The following is a 21,625-nucleotide window of genomic DNA, read 5'->3' as shown; positions in this document are numbered from 1 at the left end:
TTTTTCGGTTTAGCCAAACATGCTAATAAATTTAATTATATCTCACATACACTAAAAAATAATTTTTTTATTTACAGTATACACAAAACATAATTGGAGTTTCCTTCTCTTTACCACCCGAACCTCCAATCGGGTGAATAATAGCTGACAGTGTAAACTAGTCGACTTGACAGCCCTTTTTAGCATCTGTAGGTTGTTCCGAGGTCGACATTTCTAAACCACTACGCTAAAGATACTCCCCCTACTCCAAAGATAGTTAGGAATTGTCTGCTCAAATTGAGGATAACTTGCAAATAGAGTTACTAAGCGAGATCAGCTTTATCACTGTACTTGTGACTTGGTTTCCATAGAGTTTACTTTGTCATTCCTCAACCTGAAGTCTATCATAGCTGAAGACATTTAGTGTGGGACCAGATCATAAGTAGGAAGGACAAGCTGGTTGTGATAATGAATTATAACATCTATTTATTTATTTCATGTTTTATATTGTTTGATACATGTGACTCAGTTGGCGTAGCAGTGTTCTACTTCGGAGTCCTTGTAGTGTTTCAGGGTTCTAGCTGAAGGGTCTGTTGCTCCGATCCACTTGGGCATCCAGATGTACTTAATAAGCTGGGATCTAAAGATATAACAATGTTATACTAAAGAGCACTTCCGGGGTCAAGGTCAAAAAATTTTGTAAAATAGTCTGACAAGAATAATAATATATAGCAGATGCTAATATATGGACATTTCATGTTGAACTTTAAGTTTCAAGGACATTGAAAGACACGCATGTGTTTGCCGCATCATTCGAGTGTTCCGCCCAACTGTTTATTCCCATAGATTACTAAATACATAATGCTGTCGGGTGAAGCGATAGGAAAGCTATTTTTATCTAAAGCCGGTTAGCCTTTGTGCCATAGCAAAGAAATTTAAGTTCTACAGCTAGATGTTAATGAACATTTCACCTGATCTTAACCCAATGTTAATAAAAACCATAGTATGGAGAGGACTAAACCATTCACTTGTGGCATTGTTTGCATAGAGTAATACTATTAATGGCATTGTTTAGTGAAGTGCTTATTTTTGAATACTTCTTTTACCAAATGAAGTTGGAAGTCAAAAATTGTTGAATGTTAGTAAGAGACGAAGAGAAGGGTGGGTGCGTGGTATTAGCATCTCTAGAGAGCTATCAGTTATCTAGCACTCAGTTTATGGTTCTATAAATAAACCAGGGAAACTGTCACATGCCCAACAATGTCACTGACGTCTGGGGCAGTTTTACTGCAATATGAATACTCAAAGCGGACTGAGACAAACCAAATAGATGCTTATTATCTCGATACTCACTGGTTGGGGTAAGACGACTCAAACAGTTTCCTGTAGTAATACCCTTCTTTAGATACCGGGGTGTTGAATGGGTAGAGACTGCTTGCACCTGTCAACTCTTCATCAGACACCTGTAAACACGCCAAAAAGTACCTGTCAGTCTCTATCAACCTGTCATAAGATGTCAATAGCTGGAATATAGCTGGGAATAGTTAGTTGAATATTGTATTTATATCTCACAGTATTTTTAACTCTGTCGTTTGTAGAAAACATAAAAAATTTGCTCTATTGTGAGCACAACTCATTGTTTGGTAGAGTTATATTTTGCTGCAGATCTCAGGCAACTGGTGACATTTGTGAGATTAAATAATATTTTATTATATTTTATTATCTTTATAATATTATTATAAAGATAATAATGTCAACTTTCACCCATGAAATTGCGGTAAAGGTATTGCAGTCAACTCAAGTTTTCTTCAACAACACCAATGTTGTTGTTGAGTCAATGTTGAGTCAATGACTATCACTATGTTGAGTCAATGACTATCACTATGTTGAGTCAATGACTATCACTATGTTGAGTCAATGACTATCACTATGTTGAGTCAATGACTATCACTATGTTGAGTCAATGACTATCACTATGTTGAGTCAATGACTATCACTATGTTGAGTCAATGACTATCACTATGTTGAGTCAATGACTATCACTATGTTGAGTCAATGACTATCACTATGTTGAGTCAATGACTATCACTATGTTGAGTCAATGACTATCACTATGTTGAGTCAATGACTATCACTATGTTGAGTCAATGACTATCACTATGTTGAGTCAATGACTATCACTATGTTGAGTCAATGACTATCACTATGTTGAGTCAATGACTATCACTATGTTGAGTCAATGACTATTGACTCAACATAGTGTATGAAGTAGCAGGCAAGTAGAATCAGTAAAAAGTAGATTTTTCTTGACCTCTAAAAAGAAACCGCGTACAGTTTTGTATAAACTTGGTGTGTTATCTTTGCAATGCTCCTGTGATTAATTACCTAGCCTGTCTTGACAAACTGTTGTTTTTGCGGAGCTGAACGTTTAACCAAAGACCAGTCGTTGTTGTAAACGTTAGTAAAATTTAAGAATAAAATAAATCGAAAATAAAATCCATAAGAACAAATAAAACTGACTGATACAAATCAAAATAAAACTGACTGAGCGCATAAATAATGACATGTTTAGTCACTGTTGTTGCTTAAGTTCTCAAGTTCTACTAAAATTTACTGCAGACTCTGGTTGCTGGTGAAACGTTGTAATGTTCTTTTTTTTCTACATAAACTTTTGCGCAACTTCGTTATGATTACCAATGGAGCGACCGACATAACATCGCAGCCATGCCGCATAGACGGAAGAAAACAACTCCCTTTCAGTGCAGCTGATGCATCAGGTGCAGTACGCCTTGCGACAAGCTGTTGTGTTGCTCGCCCGCTCGACGGGGGACAACTCCGCAAAAACAACAGTTTGTCAAGACAGGCTATTAATTACCCTACAGGATGAAATTATTCGATGGATTTAATAATTCGCGAACTCGTGTACAGTAAATTCCGGGAATTATTAAAATCCGCGAATAATTAGTTTTATTTTAAACACAAGGGAGAATAACTACTACCTCAAATTAAAAACTAGCCGCTAAGCGGAGGTAGTAAACGTAGCTGAGTTCCAAACTCTTTTAAAATCATTGCCAGGCTTTGAGTTAAGCCCATTGCCAATGTATCACACTTCTTTACCAAATTATTCAAGGTTGCCCTAAGTTGTTCAAAATAGCATCATCGTCGCAAAAATCTTTTCTGCAGTTCTTTACTTTGAAAAAACTCATAACTTATTGCAAGTTGTTTGTTCACCAAAGGCCTCCAAATCAATTAATATTCATGAAAACCTCTGGATGCAGCCAGAAATTTATAGCTTGGCATGATCGACATAAATTTTCCAGCTAAATAGAGACCTAGTCATGTGATATAAGCATGTGAAGGTTTTACTCTGTTGCTAGCCGCATTTAAGGGGATCATTTTGTTCGCGAATGTCTTTATCCGCTAATAAATTAGTCCGCGAATATGCATGAAAAGACAATTCTCGCGAAATTTAACTCCGCGACTAATTTCATCCTGTAGGGTACATAAATTTGAAGGTGTGTATAATCTAAACCAGTAGTACCTACCAGGTAGTCTAAGCAAGGCTAAAAATGCCATGAGAAACTAAATAGCCCATCATAGAATTTTGAAAACAAACCTTTTGACATAAAAAAACATGACCAAGGAGTTGCAACTCTATCTCAAGTTCACATTATTCTGGTCGGTCATAGTTTCTAGGATGTTTATGGTTCGGTTTTAGTTTTCTGTTACTTTAAGTAACTTATTGAAACTGCTGAGTGCCCCTTAAAAGGCCCCAAAAGGCAACTGACCTGCTCCTCTATGAAGTCTTGGAGAATTGCAAACCACGACTTTTTTTGCGAAGAGACACCATCACTGAAGGCCTCTTTTGGTCTCCAGAGAATCTCTTCCGGTATGAGATCTTTCCCGGCAAAAGCGGATCGCAGCAAATATTTTTCAACACCATTTCTAGGAACCCTTGATGCGGCTGGCAGTGAGAGGAAATAAGATGTTAATTGGTGGTCGAGAAAAGGGACTCGCAACTCCAAACTGCAACAGAAGACATGAGGATTCTAAGTAGAGCTGTCATTTTTAATACCTCATACAATTTTTTGAAAAGCTTCCTCCTGTATTAACAAAAGATTTTGCAATAATAGTTTTTCGTTTTTAGCCATTGTTCATAATTTGGAGTTGTTTCCTCTCAATGCTGTTTTATCTTCAAATCATAAACTGAGAGGGTGCTAGATGTAACTTAAGGAATGATTGGTCACACTTACCCGTGAGCTGCGGTTGTCCTATCCGCTCTCAAGTTATCATACATGTACAAGTCATGCAGCAATCGTCTACTCTCGGCATCTGCTTCCTCAGCAGACGGTGATTTGTGAAAGTAAATATAGCCTTGGGCCAGTTCATCCGCTCCCTCACCAGAGAATATGATAATGTTGTCAGTCTTTTCACTTATGTACTTGGCTAGCAAATACATGCCTGTTCAAAAAACAAACCGAGTTTAAAATACAACAAAAGTATTTACTTTATATAGCTTTATTATTACAACACGAGTTATGAAATATATTATAATTCTTATACTAATGTTGCAGTACAATTGCATCTAAGTACAGTGATACCTCGACATACGAGAAAATTGAGATACAAGCAAAATTTTGTTTAAGTTTTTATTTGAGACACAAGAAAACTATGAGATACGAGCGTACGAGTTCTTGATGGCCAGGCCTGTATTCCCTTATTATGCCCGTATTATTTGTATTTAGTTGCAAGTTGGGGCAGCAAATGGAAGGTGACTAGTTATGAACATCTGGGAGTTTGGAGGGGCGGTGTAAGCCTCCCAACAGGTTTCTTTCATGTAGGGCTTCAACCGGGCCGCTCATGTAAAGTTTTATCGGAAAGTATAAATATTTTTCTATTATTTGAGATTTGTTTGTTTTAGGTGATGTGACTGCCAGGACGTTTTTAGATTAAAATAGGCAAAACTTGACAGCAGTTAAAACGCTCAGAAAAAAGACATGTTTTTCTTTTGAGCAGTTTAACAAAGATCAATTTTGCCAATTTTATTTTAATAGTCAGTAAGTCACTATCTAAAAAGTTCATCCAACGGTTTCTACACTTTCGATGGGCCATGGCCAAGCAGATGTTTGGTAAATCTTGACCTTTTGCAAACCTTTATAATTGTCGTTAACAAGAATATTTTGCTGATGATGATAATAATGACACCTAAGAACTACTAAAAGTTGATGTTTATCTCTATGGCTTGGAATAAAGTGATATTCTACAGCGATAAAAACCGTCTCCGTAGTCGTTGGGCAAATAACTGTGCGAATAAATGATGTTGAGATCGAGTTATATGAAGCAATTTATCATTGCGTGGGAACTGACCAAAAAAATCCGTTCGAGTTAATCTTGTGTTTGAGATGAAATGTTACATTTTATCCGAGGGCGAGTTATCCGAGTTTGACTGTTCTCAGTCGCCAAAAATTCCTAAAAAGTTGGGGCGGCTCAGCCGGCCAGCCGCCCCAGGGAATACGGGCCTGTTGATGGCTACTAGATGGCCAAGTATGCGAAAGGCCATTTTTGAGTACAGCATTGTTGAGTCTTTTTTGTCAGTTTGAAAAAAGATTTAAAGAGGCTGGCTAATAGATATAGTGAAATAACTTAAGTTATTTCCGGTTAGGCAAAAGACGTCGGAGATAAATAATAAAAACTTAAATAAAGACCGAACTGGAGTTAAGTTCAGTGAAAGATTATAGCTTAGCTTTGAGTGCGTGTTTAGTAAGCTAAATTCATTTAAGTTCAATTTGAATTTTATGTTATGTTACACAGTGTTACAAAAGTCTAGTCTACCAAACACGTTGCTGTCAAGTCTCTCACGCCACCATTAGCCACTGCCTCTGTCTCAAAGCTAAAAACTTCATACAGTTACTACTGGACATAATAATTTTGTTGGAGGTCATAAGCACTAAATTGGCAATGTTACTTTTTGAGCGTAAGTAGGGAATTACAACGATTAAAAACACAGTTTTTCTATCACAATTTACCAAGTTTCAAGGGGGCTTTTTATAGTATTTTTTCATAGTATTTTCATAGTTCTTCATAGTATCATAGCTTTGAGATACGAAAAAATTGACATATGAGCTTAGTCCCAGGATGCATTGAGCTCCTATGTCGAGGCATCACTGTTTGTATAGCAAAAAAGGTTAACCAGTGATAATCAGGAATTCCACTTAATAATTACAATTAATTCAATAGAGTGGTGTGTTGTTTGGCCAATAGCTAATAACATAGCTATGGAAAGACAACTCACCAACAGAGGCTCGAGTAGTGGTGATATCATATGACTCATTGTGATATATGACGTCCTTAACAGCCTGGACTCCTTCTTCTGGTGTGAAGGTAATTTCATGGTGGTCTGTGTCAAGGTGTTTGGCCACCTACAGTAATAGTGGTGACACATTGTACAGGTCTCTGTTGACATCTGACACTAGGTGGCTTATTATTGGCAGTCTGTCAAGGCTATGTACATCAATGAATAAAGATAATTTTTGTAATCAATAATGTAATGTTTTTATCTACTGTTACGGCTCAGCTGTTGTTATAAATAAATAATCAAGATGGCAGTGGTAGTAAAACACTGAGGATAAATTTGAGATTTTAAAGTTGTATTATTCAAATGAGGGGAGTTGTGCTTTCTTCTTCTGTAATACATTTAGTTCTATAGAAGTGCCATTGCTGAGCATGCCATACCTTCCTAGCTGCAAGCACATCTGGGCTCCCATCCATTCCTATAGAGAAGGTCTGTATCTTGTATCCTAGTTCTGTTTCCTTTGCTATTTCTGATACCAAAGAGGCCACAAGACTAGAGTCAAGTCCACCCGACAGCAGGCAGCCAATCCTTCTGGCTCCCATCATTCTCTTCCGAACTGACTCTTTGAGAAGCCGGTAGATTTCCTCTTCAGGTGTGTGTACTGCAGCAGAAGATAACCTCAATTCAATTTTTAAAAATTAGGTTTCTTTTCATAACAGTTACATTTATTAAGTTGTTTTTTTAATTCAATTTAATTAATATTTTTTATTGAATTTAATAGTTTTTTAATATTCTAATTTTATTAGCATTACTAACATAGTAATAAATGTAACTGCATTAAGCCCAAGATTTTTTTAATTTTCAATTAGATAATCAGCAGGTGTCAGCAGGTGTCAGCAGGTGTCAGCAGGTGTCAGCAGGTGTCAGCAGGTGAATGTTGAAGAGGCTAGAACCAGATGTCTGAAAACTAAATATTTTTAGCAACGTAGAGAAATGCATCGAGCATGTGTTTGTGAAAAGTTTTGATAATATCAGTCAAAAATTGTAAAAACGGAAAGCATTTGCATGGCCTGACAGATAGACACAATGAAAAGTCTGTTTTATTGATACAGATATGATCAACAATCAATTGTAGCCACTGGTAAATCAGTAACCATACTACAGTTACAAATACTGATTAACATATCTCCAATGCTATGGTTGGCAGTTGGAGTTGCAAAAGTGTTATTGGCATCATTATTGTCATTTTATTGGTTTGTTTCTTTTACTAAAGTTTAAAGCAGTGTGGGACGTTGAGTGAAAACGTGAAGAGCTACCCTTCACAAATAGATGGTTTTCAATTGACACTAAGGCTACAAATTTGTAGCTGCAAATCTATAATCTAGCAGTTAAGTTGCTCGCAATTTAACTGTCAAGATTTTACTTGGGGTCTAAACTTGCGGTTGAAGACTACTTGCGATTGATTGTAAACAAATTAAAAACTTTGATAGCATTAGTTTCAAGTTAAATAAATCGCATCTAATAGTCTTCAAATAGTTCGGCATTGTTATTTTTTGTAATTTTATTGCCACATCGTAAATAAAGTTTATTAATTTGAACAATCATCTGCTTATCACAGAATAAAAAGCCTGAGGTGCTAGGATTCAATCACAGTCGTTCTTACTAATAACTACACGCTAGTAGCCTAACTCCAACTTACCTACTCGTACTAGCTAACTGCATGGGTGGTTTTCATGTGTCAGTAGGCAATTATATTGCCATAAATCATAATAGAGTTTTTTTCAATTATATAGTTATCACATAATACCAACCTAAGTCTGTGATCCTTGTTGTGTATCGAGGCACTTGTCCGGGCGCGTGGAACCGCTCCTCACTGACACGATGGATTTTGCTGTGCTCATCTAGAGAGTATACGGCCACATGACCTGGTGGAAATGGAGTTATCTTCTCTTCGTATTTTGTGTTTTCACCCTTTGATAGACCAATTAGGCCCTTGACCTCTGATGACAAAGCAAGGAACCCATTTTCAGTCTCCAATCTGTTCATAAAATACTTTCATCGTGTAAAACAGAACGTCCTAGAAATGACCTTAAAATCACATAAGCTAACAGTTCTGATTCAGGCAAAGAGGACTCAAACTAAAACTTTCACAAAAGGCTTTCTAACACGTATTATCTAAATTTTTGTTTACATATTTTTAGTGAAAAGGGTTTCTGTATAAAGAAGTGCATACAGAATTTTAAAAATAATTACATACAGAGAAGATACAAAACTCAAGTAAGGATTTAACTGACAGTTGATTCTGAGTCAATTAAATCAAAAAATATACTTTTAAAATGTAGGAGTTATCTTCCCTACTCCCTTTGCTTAGAGTTATGTAGTGGGGCCCATGCTGATCATTGAACAAATGCTCCATAAAAAGTCTGAAACTTATTCATGTTTATTATAAAATCTGATGCTGCATTGGTTAAAAAATCATTGGTGAAGAATGAGAATATATAAAAGCATAAAATACAGATCTATACACATGATAGATATTCTAAATTATAAAGTTTAATTTTTTAAAATTAAGTTTTATTATTAATTTATTAATCAAAGGTAAGGAATTAAGGCTACAGAACAAAAATGTAACAATAATAAAATTGTAATATTTGCAAACGTCAATACAGCCAATATTAGTTTATTATAATTACAAGGCTTCTAGAATATTCTAAACATGAGTATAGAGAAGACAACTCGGGAGCACTCATGACATCTCAGTTTGCCTACTAGTTTAATTACCTGATTCATAACATCATCTAAGTCTAGCCTTAGAATCCTGTCACTAGCATGAGCCTAAAGTATATAAACTACTGGATAACACTGGTGATTAATTCCAAGGCTAAGCCAATGTATTAGTTGGCTACAGAGATAGATGCAGCTTATTAACATGGTTCACCAACCTGAATGAGGGTCTGACACCGTAAGTGTCTCTGCCAGCTACAACTAGTCTTTTCTCACAGTCTAGGATGGTAAAGGCAAACACTCCATCAAGATGGGCGGCTGCAAACTCCGCCCCTCCTTAAACAAGTAGATTATATGATTGTACTTTTGTGTTTCCATGTCCATGGCTATTTCTATACTACACATCTAGTCTATAGCTGGGCAGGTAAGTAAAATAGCCTGTGAATTGTGTAGGCTTTTAGAGTTTGGGGCTAGTGCATCAGTATTTAGGTAACTTTCACACAATTACGCTGAAATCAAAGCGTTTGGCTAGTTTTTAAAATGATCAGCATAAAAGTGTTAACAAAGGCTAGTGACTTAGCAACCTCGGTAGCTGCAAGTCTTTTATCAAAGTTTTGACAATCAGTTTAACCTTTCATGTAAAACACAGATTATCATGCGTTGCCTTTTATCAAATTACTGTGAAAAAGAGGATGACTCCAACATGTTAACTCAGGTTCTTTTTATTAGGGTTCTATGATAAAATGAATCCAACATAATGTTGAACCACTCTCAGTTATTTCTTAGCATATATTGTTATATAATACTTGTCAGTAATTTTTTATGTGTGGCTTGTCTTGTCAGCATCTCTCAAAGTTTGACAGTGTATAAGGCATCGGTACTAAAAGACACCTTAGCAGAAAGGCTGTAGATAGAGTCAGACACTACTAATTGTAAATTGATAAGGCTCACACTGGACTCTGACTGATTTATTACAGTAGCTGTGTATAAGTGTCCAGCATAGGCTGGTGTTTTAATGGTTTAATGTCTAGTTGATGTTTACACTATTATGTTGAGATCAAAACATTTGGCCAACTTGGAAAATTATTAACAAAACTCAGTCGCTTAGCAACCATTGTGGCTGCACAAGTTTGTTTCTATAGTGTAATTAACCAATCAGCTTGAGGTATGATATGATTAGTTTTATCCTAATGAACTGAGCATTACTGAGGTTAGTACATCGTATTATTACTAGGGAGTTACTTAAAGCGGTTTTATTATAATATTAAAAAAAGGCATCTGTTTCTATAGAAAAATCTTTAACTAAAAGAGGCTTAATTCTCTAATAAAAATGCTTCCATTAAAGTTAAAGTATTTTTACGATGAAAGATTTCTGTATGTTTAAACTCGCATATAGCTTTTCAGAACTGCATTGACCTCATTAAAGTATGCAGCTCAAAACAAACCATTTGTTTTAGCGCAGTATCATTTGGAGTATATAATGGTTGAATAAACTAATAAAACTAAGGCTAAATAATAAATATTTAGTCGTCAATAAGAAAGTTTAAACAACATTGGGAGTTGCACACACAGGGTGAAAACAACTCTTGTATAAAGGCATATCAGTTGATTATAAAAGGCAGTGAGTTTGGTGCGAAGCAGTTTAAAGAGGAAAGCGATCAACATAACAATAGGATTTTGCTCATTAACAGTCAGCACAGCTGGATTATATTTGTATTGGTTCCCAATAACAGCAACAGCAGACAGCACCTTATATATAATCAATACCCTTTAGCTAATGAGCTGCAGAGACTGAAAGAGTTTCAGGCCAGTTAATTGAGAGCTTTGCTTGGCCCACAAAGGCAACCTTTGGCTAATGAAATTTGTTTTACATATGCATATACATGTATTAAGTATTAGCCTGTGTACCAAGCTAATCATTCATGTACGCCAGCCGGTAAGAAAAGAAGCTATGCTTCATTTTGTTTGAAGTAGAAAAGCTGAGTTTAAAACTGACAGTCTGCAAAGTGCTTGCAAATATGCAGTTTTCCAGGGCAGGAATATTGAAGCTGGAGTTGTTCTCTTCTTATGTTTAAGAAGTTTAGAATATCGCTACCATTTTTAGTGCATTAGTGTTTGTTAAACAAGCTGATTTATATATTGAATAAACTGTTTTACTACTTGAGTACTTTGTCGCCTTGCAACAAGACTCTTCGATCTGATGTCATCTAACTTTGAAGAACTAATACCACCGTAAAGCTGACCAACAGCAGTTTAAAAATTTTCCGAGAGTTTTGTTTACCATGATCATCTTTTAAACTAAGTTTTTATATGTTGCAGTTTTTCTTTATTTTGAAATTGATTACTACCGTCACTATCGATTAACCTAGAAATTTATGTGATATGATACCGAGGACGGAGATCACTAGTAACTACATCTACTTCCAGTGGTCACTAGTAACTACTAGCAGTGGTCACTAATAACTTCTAGCAGTGTTCACTAGTAACTTCTAGCAGTGATCACTAGTAACTACTAGCAGTGATCACTAGTAACTACTAGCAGTGATCACTAGTAACTACTAGCAGTGATCACTAGTAACTACTAGCAGTGATCACTAGTAACTACTAGCAGTGATAACTAGTAACTATTAGCAGTGATCACTACTAGCTACTAGCAGTGATTATCGCTATAAGCAATTACCTACCTTTCTTGTAAAGGTGAAGTATGCACTCTCCATCCAGGTCTGTCTCATAGTTGAAACCCATTTGCTCTCCCAGCTACAAAACATCCAATAAAAAGTTCAATCCTCTAGCATTCATTTACACAGTACCAATAAATTAACATTTATCGAGCGTCGGTGATGTGTCGTGATGTGAGGGCAGGTGTTAAGCTTTCAGAAGTTAGAATGATGAGAAGTTAATTAAGATGAATTAAAAGTACAAATTAGAAAGAAATTCTGTTGAGATTTTTTGTAGAAAATATTTTCGTTTTATACTTTTTCCATATTTAGTCTAACATCTTTGACAATAGTCTGAGATTCATCACAACCGTCTGCAATTCATTACAACAGTCTAAGATCCCTGACAACAGTCTGAGATCCCTGACAACAGTCTAAGATCCCTGACAACAGTCTGAGATCTCTGACAACAGTCTGAAATATCTGAAAACAGTCCCAGATCTCTGACAACAGTCTGAGATCCCTGACAACAGTCTGAGATCCCTGACAACAGTCTGAGATCTCTGACAACAGTCTGAGATCTCTGACAACAGTCTGAAATATCTGAAAACAGTCTCAGATCTCCGACAACAGTCTCAGATCTCTGACAACAGTATGAGATCCCTAACAACAGTCTGAGATCCCTGACAACAGTCTGAGATCCCTGACAAAGTCTAAGATCCCTAACAACAGTCTGAGATCTCTGACAACAGTCTGAGATCTCTGACAACAGTCTGAGATCCCTGACAAAGTCTAAGATCCCTAACAACAGTCTGAGATCCCTGACAACAGTCTGAGATCCCTGACAAAGTCTAAGATCCCTAACAACAGTCTGAGATCCCTGACAACAGTCTGAGATCCCTGACAAAGTCTAAGATCCCTAACAACAGTCTGAGATCTCTGACAACAGTCTGAGATCTCTGACAACAGTCTGAGATCCCTGACAAAGTCTAAGATCCCTAACAACAGTCTGAGATCCCTGACAACAGTCTGAGATCCCTGACAAAGTCTAAGATCCCTAACAACAGTCTGAGATCTATGACGACAAAAGCTATTGCCAACACAACTAAATCTATAAAACAGACTTGATGTTAAAGGTTTGTTTATAATGAAAGTTCTTTGAATGTAGTATCGACAGGAAACTAACAGGACTCAAGTGTGAACACTAATGCAATAGACCTGTGCCAGTCGTAAACTACATGTAAGCGTGGCAATGTTCTGCTCAGTCAAACCTCCGCACCCCACTTGTCCAATATCAGCTTTGACGGTTTCAGACTACACCTCTGTAGCTGAAGTTACAAAATATTAGTTAATTTGAAATGAGTTTTAAGCAATCTAAATCGTTTTAATTGATAAAATATTACATTGGAAAGCTACGCGATTAGATTTCTCTTATCGCGTTATCATAAGGAATCGTCTTTTCCTCACCAGTTTTCCATTATAGATCTCTCCATTGTAGACCAGAGCAAGGTGAGGGAAGGCATGAACTCTGAAAGGCTGCATGCCTTTGAGGTCAGCAACGACAGCGAGTCTTTGAAACCCAAGGGCACAGTTCTTGAAATGGTTAATGTTCTCTATTCTAAACGCATCAGGTCCGCGGTGTCGAATTTTCATGCAGGACGAGAGCTTACAAGCTACGTCCTCATCACAGCCAAATATAGCCCAGAATCCACACATAATGCTACAAAACAATAAAGCTTAATAAGTCATTGATGAGTTTGAACAAAGTTACAGAGCCGAAGCTTCTGACCTAATTAATGATGTCACATGACTACCTAATCACACCATTGACCTAATTAATCAACGTCTTATTATGTCACACCATAATGTTTTAATGGTGTGACTTTGCTTGATATTGAACAAATTGCAATGCAATGAGAGCATTAACCATATGGCTTGGTTCCTTATAGCAATCATAAAAACATCGACTGTCTGTGAAGGGATTAGGCAGAAGCAGTGATTGTCAATAGATCAACCATATGACAGCGATTGTGATAACGTGGACATCAATGCATCGCTAAGCCTATTCACTTGGCAGCAGCCTAAAACACTACAATACATAGTATATGAATACGCTCATTAAAAAATTCAAACCAAAAGGTCATAAAATTATTTTTCCTATATTTTCGTATGACAACTACATTTTACCCGAACTTTCTAGTAAACTAAAAAAAGAAATTACCAAATCCATCAAACCACCGCTCCGTAAAAAAAATTAAAATAGCATTTAATTTCGATTAGCTGCATAGTATATACGTGTAGATGATAAATACTGGTGCAAATCGATGTTTGACTGTGTATGTGTCCATGTATTAATCTATGTATGACAACTCCATGTATGACTCTATGGATGACTCCATTTACAACTCTATGAATAAATCTATGTACAACTCTATGTATGACTCCAGTCAATACAGAATCTCAAACTTGTAACGTTTAATCATCAACAATGGCTAGAGAGCTCTCATTGGCTCATTTCTTTCGAGTTGTGAATCTCTCCCTACAAATTGGTATAAGTACCCTAGGACACTTAAGTATTCGCGGCATCTAACTTTCGCGTTTTCGCGGAGTCATCATCACGCGAAAAATTCATGCGCGAAACTAAACTATCATAACGAACTAGCGAAAATTCCAAATTAAATAGCTATGTTCTACGCAGGCCTGTATTCACCGGTTGCGAGTTGGGGGGCTAATGTTAGACGACTAGTTATGAACATCTGGGGTGTGGAGAAGGAGGGGGGGGGGGTGCTGTAAGCTCCCAACAGGTTTCTCTTATGTAGGGCCTCAGCCGGGCCTCTCACGTGAAGTTTTAAAAAATTTTATTGGCAAGTATCAACATTTTTCTATTTTTTGAGATTTGCTTTGTTTTAGCTGATGTGACTGACAAAACGTTTTAAAATTAAAACAGGCAAAACTTGTATGCAGTTAAAAAGCTCAGAAAGAAGACATATTTTTAAGCGTTTTAACAAAGATCATTTTTGCCGATTTTATTTCAAGTTCATTAAGTAGGATATGGGCAAGCAGATGTTTGCTAAAACTTGATATTTTGCAAACCTTTATAAAAGTCGTTAACAAGAATATTTTGCCGCTGATGAAGATAATAATGACGCCTAAGAACTACTAAAAGTTGATGTTTGTATCTATGGCTTCGAATAAAGTAATATTCTACAGCGACAAAAACCTTTCTATAGCCGTTGGACTATGAAATTCCTAAAAAGTTGGGGCGTCTTAGCCGGCCAGCTGTCCAAGGGAATACGGCCCTGTAGTTCATTGATATCCACAACAAAATCGTGATATTAGAAGTGCAGATAATTTTGTGTGTGATTGAGCTCATTGGGAAATTTCTAGTAAATTCGTTAATACACCGAATGAGCAGCATGGCAAAGCAAATTAAGATAACAAGTTTTTTTGGAAAAGCCAAGACAAACGAAGAAGATGATGATATCAGTTTAGTCACCGAATTTGTAACTGATGAGGATGAAAGTCTGGTAGGTGAAGTCATACAATTAAATAATACTTATTGTAGTGATGAATTTTACTGCCAACCAAAAACGATAACAACCCTCACCAGGTCCAACCATGTTATACAGTTCTAGTTGTGATGTTGGTTGTTATCTATTTTCTTTTTTATGAGACATGTACTGTATTTGATTTTTTTTAATTTGAAATATTGTGAACTCAAAACGTGCCATGGCCATCGCTTGCTATAAATACTTGAGATCTAATATTGGTACCATATCGGTCACGACGGAAAGGACCGAGACGTCATTGATAGTCAAAGAAACAAATGGCAGCAAGCGATCACGTTGAATTATCGATTTCTGCCATACATTTATACCTGCGGGTTACAAATACAAACTAGTCGCAAATATAACAACTTTTTTTTACTAGAGGACCGGACCTGAGGAATCTAATTTGTTTGTTCCACTGTATTTATTTTCACATCACTATATTTTCGCACTCATCAGAGCTGCGAAATTAAGTTGCAGCGAAATTTTACTCTGTGTGCTACTCACGAAACTAAATACTAGCGAAATATAAGTGTCCTAGGGTAGTAATATTTTCAATATGTTAAACTCTTGATGAGGTTCATAAAAAAAACTAAAGTATCATCCGTGGACTTGTGCCTATTAGTGTACAATCAGATACTAGTAATAACTACCAGCTATAGTTGTAATGATGGCAACAGAGGCATCAATACAGTCAAACCTCTACATACAGTCAAACCCTCTACATACAGTCAAACCCTCTACATACAGTCAACCCTCTACATCCAGTCAAACCTCTACATACAGTCAACCATTTACATACAGTAAAACCTCTACATACAGTCAACCATCTACATCCAGTCAAACCTCTACATACAGTCAACCCTCTACATACAGTCAAACCTGTACATCCAGTCAAACCTCTACATACAGTCAAACCTCTGCATACAGTCAAACTTCTGCATGCAGTCAAACCTCTACATACAGTCAAACCTCTACATACAGTCAAACCTCTACATACAGTCAACCCTCTACATACAGTCAACCCTCTACATACAGTCAACCCTCTAAATACAGTCAAACCTCTACATTCAGTCAACCCTCTACATACAGTCAAACCTCTACATACAGTCAACCCTCTACATACAGTCAAACCTCTACATCCAGTCAAACCTCTACATACAGTCAAACCTCTGCATACAGTCAAACTTCTGCATGCAGTCAAACCTCTACATACAGTCAAACCTCTACATACAGTCAAACCTCTACATACAGTCAACCCTCTACATACAGTCAAACCTCTACATACAGTCAAACCTCTACATACAGTCAAACCTCTTGACTATTTCTTGCCCTAAGAATTATTGTAAGTCTAATGAATTCTTACACCTCCCCCTCCTTCGTGGTACGTACATGAATATGTGCTTCTGTAAGATCCAGAGAGCTTAAATTACCTTTCACCAAGTCACTATAAACAAATTACAGTGTATGAACTATATTATTTACTATAATATTATAACTATTATTAACTATATACTGACCCGCAGTCTCCGAGGTAGAAGAGCGTCGAGCTGAATGAAGCAAACAAGCGTCTCTGTGCCTGGCAACTCGTTTCTCTTTCTTATATAGAGCCCAAGCACTGGTATTGTTTCCACTTATTGATTAATGAGGCGAGACCTTGCTGATGAAATGCTGCGGCTTTATATCGGTATATGAGAAAAGGAGCATGATGCAATGTATTGGGTTTTTCGATTATAGAATGATGCAATGCAGCTCATCAATTAACTTAGTGGTTTTACTAGTCAATCGCGTGTACTTTTATTATAACTGTTTGTTTGCTAATGGGTTTTCTCAGACTATTGACGCTGAAATGAACCTTTGTCTGAATTCAAATGATTTTATAAAAAATAATTGTTCACCAAAGATGAACATTTGGCAGTCCCTCTGCTTCAGCTACCAAGGTATTGCTGCACACTTATGTGAATCATAAAAACATTCAAAATGTAGTGAAATCTAATGACAAATTTGTTGTTTTCATATTTTGTGGTAACAGTAGCAATGCCTAAAGGATATTAAAAATATGCGTAATAGTTGTTTATGTAAGTAGTTCCTCTCCTGTTGAAAGAGCTTCCAAAATATCTACTTAGAGTTGAGAAAATATGCCTCATTTTGGCACAGCGTAAACCGCTTATAAAGATGAGCATCATTTGTGAGATTTTAAAATGTGAAGATATGCAGCTTTTATAAAAAAGAAAGAAACTGCATAATTTCTAAGTTCTATAAATAGGATTTAATTATTTATTTGAAGAATAACAAGAACATACAACAATTTCTGCTATGCATTGTGATAGAACTGACATAAATGGATTTGCTAAAGATGCAAAGTGCTGACGGGTGCAGAGCACCTATCAGAGTTATTCTCAAAGATATGTCTCTGAATCATTTTCTGCAATCGCTACATTCTGTCACTCTTTTGTTTATGTATTCTTAGTTGACAACTAGTAAAAATATAATTACTTGAATTTATTTCTATGTTCTTTTCGGAGGAAATTCACAGGCGTCTTCACCTGGTGGCTACAATACCTTTTGATAAGTGTCCCAAAAGGGAAAGGGGCTAAAATCTACAAAGTGGAAGTGACCAGCTATTAGTACGAGTGACCAGCTAGTAGTACAAGTGACCAGCTAGTAGTACAAATGACCAGCTAGTAGTACGAGTGACAGGCTAGTAGTACGAGTGACCAGCTAGTAGTACGAGTGACCAGCTAGTAGTACGAGTGACCAGCTAGTAATAAGAGTGACCAGTTAGTAGTATGAGTGACCATCTAGTAGTACAAGTGACCAGCTAGTAGTACAAGTGACCAGCTAGTAGTACGAGTGACCAGCTAGTAGTACAAGTGACCAGCTAGTAGTACGAGTGACCAGCTAGAAGTACAAGTGACCAGCTGGTAGTAGAGGTGACCAGTTAGTAGTATAAGTGACCAGCTAGTAGTACAAGCGACCAGCTAGTAGTACGAGTGACCAGCTAGTAATAAGAGTGACCAGTTAGTAGTATGAGTGACCGTCTAGTAGTACAAGTGACCAGCTAGTAGTACAAGTGACCAGCTAGTAGTACGAGTGACCAGCTAGTAGTACGAGTGACCAGCTAGTAGTACGAGTGACCAGCTAGTAGTACAAGTGACCAGCTGGTAGTGGAGGTGACCAGTTAGTAGTATAAATGACCAGCTAGTAGTACAAACGACCAGCTAGTAGTACAAGTGACCAGCTAGTAGTACGATTGACCAGCTAGTAGTACAAGTGACCAGCTAGTAGTACGAGTGACCAGTTAGTAGTACAAGTGACCAGCTAGTAGTACGAGTGACCAGCTATTAGTACAAGTGACCAGCTAGTAGTACGAGTGACCAGTTAGTAGTACGAGTGACCAGCTAGTAGTACAAGTGACCAGCTAGTAGTACGAGTGACCAGCTAGTAGTACGATTGACCAGCTAGTAGTACGAGTGAACAGCTAGTAGTACGAGTGACCAGCTAGTAGTACAAGTGACCAGCTAGTAGTACGAGTGACCAGGTAGTAGTACGATTGACCAGCTAGTAGTACGAGTGACCAGCTAGAAGTACAAGTGACCAGCTGGTAGTGGAGGTGACCAGTTAGTAGTATAAGTGACCAGCTAGTAGTACAAGCGACCAGCTAGTAGTACGAGTGACCAGCTAGTAATAAGAGTGACCAGTTAGTAGTATGAGTGACTGTCTAGTAGTACAAGTGACCAGCTAGTAGTACAAGTGACCAGCTAGTAGTACGAGTGACCAGCTAGTAGTACGAGTGACCAGCTAGTAGTACGAGTGACCAGCTAGTAGTACGAGTGACCAGCTAGTAGTACAAGTGACCAGCTATTAGTACAAGTGACCAGTTAGTAATACAAGTGACCAGTTAGTCGTACAAGGGACCAGTTAGTAGTGCGAGTGACCATCCAGTAGTGGAAGGTATCAATTATAAGTATAATCGAACAACTGGGAGTAAAATCGAACAACTGGGATTAGAATCCAACAACTGAGACTTGAATTGAAAAATTGTTAGTAAAAGGGGCAAGTTGCAAATTCTATAAAAAAGCAATTGGAAAAGAAAGAACGTTTATTTGTCATAACTGTGATTTATAATATACTTAAAGCATCTTGCATCGGAAAACTTAGTAGGTTAAAGGGTAAAGGTTAAAGGGGGAAAACTTCAAATCTTTAACCAAAGACACTACTATGAAGATTGCATTGATGAATCTGAGAGACAGCATTGCTTCAACCGGTTCAGTCAGCAATGTAAAAAGTCGGCAAAATTCCCTATAGAATCAAGAACCTTAACATTACGCTCTGAGTAAGATTTTAGCTTCTTTTGTCATCTGCCTACAAACATGATGTTCATTACTGAATTCAGGCATAAGCTCTGATGACAGTTCCGTGATTCCTATCAACATCCTGTTTTAGCTGTGGTTATGAACCAGTCAGAGTCAAGTGCGAGCCTTATCAATCTACAATTAGTGGTGCCTGGCTCTATCTACAGCCTTTCCTCTAAGGTGTCTTTTAGTGCCAATGCCTTATACACTGTCAAACTTTGAGGGGTGCTGACAAGACAAGCCACATATGATAAATTACTGATAAATATTATATAACAATATATGGCATATATTGTTATATAATATTTATGCAATTATAGATTACAATATGTGATAGTAAGATTCTTGTAAACTGTTTCAGTATATTTAACAAAAAGAGCCCCTTGCCATTATCTATCTGTTCTCTATTATACATAACATTTGTATCAATAACTATATTTTTTAATAGAATAAACAATAAAAACATCTATCATGAAACTTATATTTCCATCTTTCTTTTTTTTTTTTGGCTTTCTAAAACGAGTCTCTTTGCCGTAACAATATACTGCTGACTAAAGAATGTTTTTTGCACAGGCTACTTTTTGTACAACGATAAAAGTTGTTCGAGACAGTTATGATTTAAACCATTAAACTTTGAGCTGTTTAAAGTTTAAATCATTAAACTTTAAGCCATTTAAAGTTTAAACACACACTGAAAACCATATTCCGAACGACAATATCAAACTTTTTTAGTTGGCAAAGGATACCGAAGATGGTAAATACTGAGGACACCGATAACGGTAAAACCGATAAAAAAGTGCAAGGATATCAAATCCAGCACTAAATCAGATACCGGCCCAACACTAATATATGCTAAGAAATAACTGAGGGTTGCTCAACATTATGTTGGAGTCATTTTATCATTGAACCCTAATAAAAAGTACCTGAGTGAAAATGTTGGAGTCATCCTCCCTTTTACAGCATTTTGATAAAAAGCAATGCATGATAATCTGTTTTACAAAGGAAGAACTGACTGTAAAAAGTTTGAAAAAGACTTACAGCTACCGAGATTGCTAAATCACTGATCTTTGTTAACACTTTAACGTTAACCATTTTAAAAATTAGCCAAATGCTCTTATCTCAGCATAATTGTGTGAATATTACCTAGATACTAAGGCATCAGCCCCAAACTCTAAAAGCTCACACGATTCACAGGCTATTTCATTTACCTACCAAGCTATAAACTAGGTGTGTAGTATAGAAGTAGCAATGGACTTAAAAACGCAAAAAAAATACAACATAATTTTCTTGTTTAAGAAGGGCAGGGGATAGACCAGCCTATCAGAAAGAAAGATATGTTTCGTAAGTGACTATCAGAAAAGTAATGCTAAAAGTATAGGTTGATTTTAGCTCAAAAACTGATGTTGAAAACTTTTATTCAGTTTTTGTCTCTTGTTTTACTGATCAAGTAGGCCTTACTCGCATTAGATGGCAGACACCATTGCAAAACAATTGCTATTACTTGTGCTTTCTAAAAATGATGAAATTCAGCAGTTTGCATTTGATTTAAATTAAGGTTTCAAACAGGCCAAACTGAATAGACCCCTATATTTTTAGTTCTCTCAGGCATTACTAACAAAGATGGCAAACTTTAGAATGTCAGACCAAAATGTAAGCTGCCAGCTTGTCATCACGTTGTGTTTCCGAAATCATTATAAAAAATGAATGTTCTGACGAACACTTGGACTAATTAGGTTTTTTTTAAATAGCTGCATTCAACATGTTGAGGAAACACATTGCAGTTTGCTCTTTTTCCTAGAGAAGCACACTAAAATTTTTGGAGTTGCCCAATTACCAGACTCATAGCACAACTCCTACTCTTAAATACTGCCACTATATTTAATGTACGCTGTATGGCATATATTGAGCCTAAAAATATTTGGGCAGTGCTTCACATTTTAATAGTGTAAATTGCTCAAAAATATCAAGAACTACGGAGTGCTGCTTGTCACTTCAGTGTTTACTGTGATGGTTAGCTGCCAAAGTGAGCATAACCATTCAAATGTTACTTCAATTTTGTATTTTCAATGC

General features: G+C 36.7%; 1 protein-coding gene across 1 annotated transcript; it reads right to left on the bottom strand.

The window, feature by feature from the left end:
* Positions 1-361: 361 nt before the first annotated feature.
* Positions 362-16,768, bottom strand: LOC137398477 (asparagine synthetase [glutamine-hydrolyzing]-like). The gene is made up of 11 exons (XM_068084595.1): positions 16,721-16,768; positions 13,120-13,372; positions 11,680-11,752; positions 9,214-9,331; positions 8,083-8,309; positions 6,712-6,932; positions 6,272-6,398; positions 4,233-4,440; positions 3,768-4,005; positions 1,333-1,442; positions 362-619 (listed from the first exon to the last, which is right to left on the bottom strand). Exons 2-11 carry the CDS (start codon positions 13,366-13,368, stop codon positions 505-507), a joined length of 1,686 nt encoding a protein of 561 aa, XP_067940696.1. The 5' UTR covers positions 13,369-13,372; positions 16,721-16,768; the 3' UTR covers positions 362-504.
* Positions 16,769-21,625: the final 4,857 nt, after the last annotated feature.

Source organism: Watersipora subatra, chromosome 6, assembly GCF_963576615.1.
Source record: "Watersipora subatra chromosome 6, tzWatSuba1.1, whole genome shotgun sequence".
NCBI classification, from domain to species: Eukaryota; Metazoa; Bryozoa; class Gymnolaemata; order Cheilostomatida; family Watersiporidae; genus Watersipora; species Watersipora subatra.
The sequence above is the reverse complement of the archived record's forward strand: the minus strand, read 5'-3'. Positions and strand labels throughout refer to the sequence as shown.